Below are 4,532 nucleotides of genomic sequence, written 5' to 3' on the forward strand. Positions count from 1 at the left end.
GAAAAGTGCTTTGCAGCATTTATTCCAGATTTTTATGCTCTGAGTTCAAATCCTGCCAAAGTTCACTTTTCTTTTCATCCCTCCAGGGTTGATAAAATAACGAACTAATCAAGAACTGAGCTGGCAGAGACATTAGCACGCCAGGCAAAATGCTTAGCAGTATTTTGTCTGTCTTTATGTTCTGAATTCAAATTCTGCTGAGGTCAACTTTGCCTTTCATCCTTTTGGGGTCAATGAATTAAGTACCAGCTGTGTACTGGAGTCGATCTAATTGACTGGCTTCCTCCCCAAAAATGTCAGGCCTTGGCCTAGAGTAGAAAAGAATACTGATCGTCCCACTCCTCTCAAAATGTTTGCCTTATGCCTAAAACAAAAAACCACAGGCAATAAGCAAGCAGAATTATCAAAGCATTGGAATAAAAGCTTTGCAGTGTTTATCCTAGTTCTTTATATTCTGAGTTCAAATCCCACTGGGAAAACTTACCCTTTCATCCTGTCAAGGTCAATAAAATAAAGTACCAGAATTGTTAGCATACCAGAGAAAGTGCTTGGCAGCATTTCTTCCAACTTTACATTCTGAGTTCAAATTCTGCCAAGGTCAACTTTGCCTCTCATCCTTTCAGGGTTGATGAAATAAGTACCAGTTGAGTACTGGGGTCACTGTAACTGATTAGATCCCTCTCCCAAAAGGCTTCAGCTTTCCTCAGATGTTATCCCGCAGCAAATTCAACACATAAACAAAACACATACACCATGTATGTGCAAGTGATAATGTTTACACAGCAAGCTGGCAGAATTGTTACCATGTTGGACAAAATGCCTAGTAGTATTTCACCCGATGCTACGTTCAGAGTTCAAATTCCACCGAGGTCGACTTTGCCTTTCATCCTTTCGGGGTCGATAAATTAAGTACCGGTGAAACACTGGGGCTGATATAATCGGCTAGTCCCCTCCCCTCAAATTTGAGGCCTTGTTCTTCCAGTAGAAAGGATTATTATTATTATTATTATTGTTCAGTAGTTTTATTTTTATAACTTGCTTTCACTTCACTACCAAGCGCCTTGGGTATGTGCTGTGGTTTGCTGTGATGCTCTTATGGTTACTGTATTGAAAGTGTTTTGCGTAGGATGTGTGCAGTACCCAGTAGTGCAATTTTCTGTATGTTATATATATTTGTAAGTCCTGGTGTTTTTGTTATGTATTTGTCTGAATATTTTTTTATTATACCTAAGGCACCTACTATAATAGGAATTGTTTCTGTTTTTAGATTCCACATTCGAGTTATCTCTATTTCCAGGTCTTATTATTATTATTATTATTATTATTATTATTATTATTAAATGATTTCAAATCAGTTCTCACCAATGTTCGACTGTCGTTCCCTTCTATTTAGGTACAGCAACATCACCAGCTATTAATGGTGCCCCCAACATGCTTTCACCAACCGTAACCAGTTTCCCAGTTCCCCAGGCTAACAGCCAAGCACCAGAAGTGTACGCCAATGGAATTCCACATTATCCAGGTTTGTCTTTATGTACTTCACAATATTCCATTCTTTGTTATTTATTCATTTATTTGCTTCTCTTTAGTTTTTTTCCTTGAATTTTTTGTTCCTTTTTTTTTATTATTTCTTCCTGCTTTTATTTAAATTTGTGGGAGTTCTGCAGAAATTCTGTTTTTTATAAGTTGCCCTATTTCTATTTTGGTGCCTAAAATTTCTAGAGCTTCAAAATATCATTTCCCTACATCTTCTGATTCATTCCCATAGTTGAGGCTGTTTCTAGTGTAACACTGAAATAGACGAATGTCATATCAAGGAGAATTATATATATATATTCAGTCTGTTTTTAAGGGGCTAGCTTTTGAGAGTTTCATTTCCTCGCATTCGGTAAAAATGTATTTTTTATGGTAGTCTGACCTTAGTCCCTCATAGCATGAGGCATTCTTGTATAGTAATGCCCTTATATAAATAAATATATTTTGGGGAATAAATGATGGATTTTTTCCCTTATGAGGTTTTTTTCATGCTAGCTACTTGATAGATTCTTGTAAAAGAATTCATCCTATTATTGAATTTAAATATATATATATATATATATATATATATATATATATATATATATATATATACATCAAAAGCGAAATCGTGATGGTACCCGTGCCCAGCATCACCTCCCTGGCACTTGTGCCGGTAGCACGTGTAAAGACATTCGAATGTATTGTCATGATCCTCCCCAGAGAATTACATTAAGAGTAGACATTTCTGTGGAGTACTCAGCCACTAACATGTTAATTTAGTGAGAAAGTAATTCAGTTGATTGAACAACTGAACACTCAGAGTTGCGGCCAACAGATTTTATAAATTTGTTGTTCCAATTATTGCCAAATCAATCCAAATGAAGCAGACTTATGACCAAAGCGTTCCAGTTATGACCATCCTAGGGAATCTATAAACACATTGTCCAATGTGTCCATTTGTGAGATAGTTTTCAGGAAAATTTGAGGAAGATTTAGCTGCTATTTCTAACAGATCGATTTGAGGAAGATTTAGCTACTATTTCTATCATATGAAACGACTATATGGAATCTCCATCGTAAACTCATTCAAAAATTAATTAAAATACTTAAGCAGTGTTTTTTGCTAGAAATGTGGTAATGTAAGGGTGATAATGCTTGCAGGTTGATTTAAGGGAGATATGACTGATTTTTAGCAGGTCGAATGACCATATAGAGGCTCTTTTGTAGGCTCATTCAAAAATTAACATATATATATAAGCAATGTATTTCATTTGGAATATGATGATGAAAGGGTTAAGACAGTAAGATGCAATTTGAGGGAGATTTGGCTGCTATTTCTAGCAGATCACTCAACCAGGTAAACGATTTCTCCTTCACAGCAGAGTGGTGGTGATGTAATTGAGCATATGCAGGGAGTGGGGGTGGGGGGGTCGATAGTGCAGATGTCTTTGTCATTAGAATACACAGATAATTAGCTAGTGTTGCTAGGTTACGTCATCACAATGTTGCGATGATGACGACAACAGCAGTGTCAGAGGATGGATGGATGGATGGTGGGCGTGGGCGTGGGCTGGGACTTGGTGAGGGCTTACTCTTTTTTTGTTGTGCTGATCAATATCTGTGACAGAAATGATGCTTGATTATGACAACGATATTCTTGTTCATGTCATTGTTTAGTCCTGACTCAGTTCTAATTGAAAAGACCTCAGAGCCAAGATAATCTGCATCGTGATCGATCGTTATTTTTTAGGGCATAACATATTACGCACTACATTATCTAATGGATCCCTCTCTCTCTCTTTTTTTTACCCCCTCCAAGAATATTAGGCTGTAGTTTGAAGGCAATTTGGTTGCTATTTCTAAGAGGTTGATCAACAACCTAGAATAATCATGAGTAAACTGTGGGCCACAGGACATTCTAAACGGCACACCTAATCAAAAAAATTACCTTGAATTTTTTTACAGTAGTGCGACGTATCTGATAATGAGCCATGTCTCATGTGGCCCACTTCTTGGAAAAGGTTGCTTATGCCTGGCATAGAGGTTCTCTATTATTTGTTGTTCGTTGCTGTTGTTGTTGTTATTGCATAGCTCTAAGTCAACTCATATTGAGCAGGCCTATGACTAAAGGTGTTCCAACCATGACAATCTATCTTTCTTTAAGATGTAGTGTAAAACATCATCATTATCGTCATTTAGTATCTGTTTTCTATGCTGGCAAAGGTTGGATGGTTTAACAGGAACTGGCAAAGCCCGGAGCCATGCAAGGCTCTACATGAATATATATATATATATATATATATATATATATATATGGGAGAATATACAAATAATAACAACAGACGAGGACAGGTGGTGTAAATAACAAAAGTATATATTAGTATGACGCTCGGGAATACGGAAAGTCTTTGACGTTTCGAGCTACGCTCTTCAACAGAAAGAATACGGAGACAAGGAGAAAAATATATATATATATATATATATATATGGATGGATGGATGCAGGTGTAGCTGTGTGGTAAGAAGTTTGCTTCCCAACTGCATGGTTCCGGGTTCAGTTCCTCTGCATGGCACCTTGGGTAAGTGTCTTCTACTATAATAGCCTCAGACCAACCAAAGCTTTGTGAACGGATTTAGTCAATGGAAACTAAAAGAAGCCCATTCTGTTTGTGTGTGTACATATATATCATCATCATCGTTTAACGTCCGCTTTCCATGCTAGCATGGGTTGGACGATTTGACTGAGGACTGGTGAAACCGGATGGCAACACCAGGCTCCAGTCTGATTTGGCAGAGTTTCTACAGCTGGATGCCCTTCCTAACGCCAACCACTCAGAGAGTGTAGTGGGTGCTTTTACGTGTCACCCGCACAAAAACGGCCACGCTCGAAATGGTGTCTTTTATGTGCCACCCGCACAAGTCAGTCCAGGGGCACTGGCAACGATCTCGCTCGAAAATCCTACAGGAGCCAGTCAGGCGGTACTGGCAACGGCCACGTTCAAAATGGTGCATCTC

At 38.2% G+C, this 4,532-nt stretch overlaps 1 protein-coding gene across 1 annotated transcript in view; it reads left to right on the forward strand.

Annotated features, from left to right (window-relative positions):
- LOC106882486 (CUGBP Elav-like family member 3) overlaps positions 1-4,532 on the forward strand; it is a 650,826-nt gene that overhangs the window by 617,652 nt on the left and 28,642 nt on the right. The window contains exon 8 of the mRNA XM_052969856.1: positions 1,394-1,522. Within this exon, the coding sequence (XP_052825816.1) occupies positions 1,394-1,522 (129 nt within the window). The remainder of the gene's footprint in view (positions 1-1,393; positions 1,523-4,532) is intronic.

This window comes from Octopus bimaculoides, chromosome 8 (genome assembly GCF_001194135.2).
Source record: "Octopus bimaculoides isolate UCB-OBI-ISO-001 chromosome 8, ASM119413v2, whole genome shotgun sequence".
Lineage (NCBI taxonomy): Eukaryota > Metazoa > Mollusca > Cephalopoda > Octopoda > Octopodidae > Octopus > Octopus bimaculoides.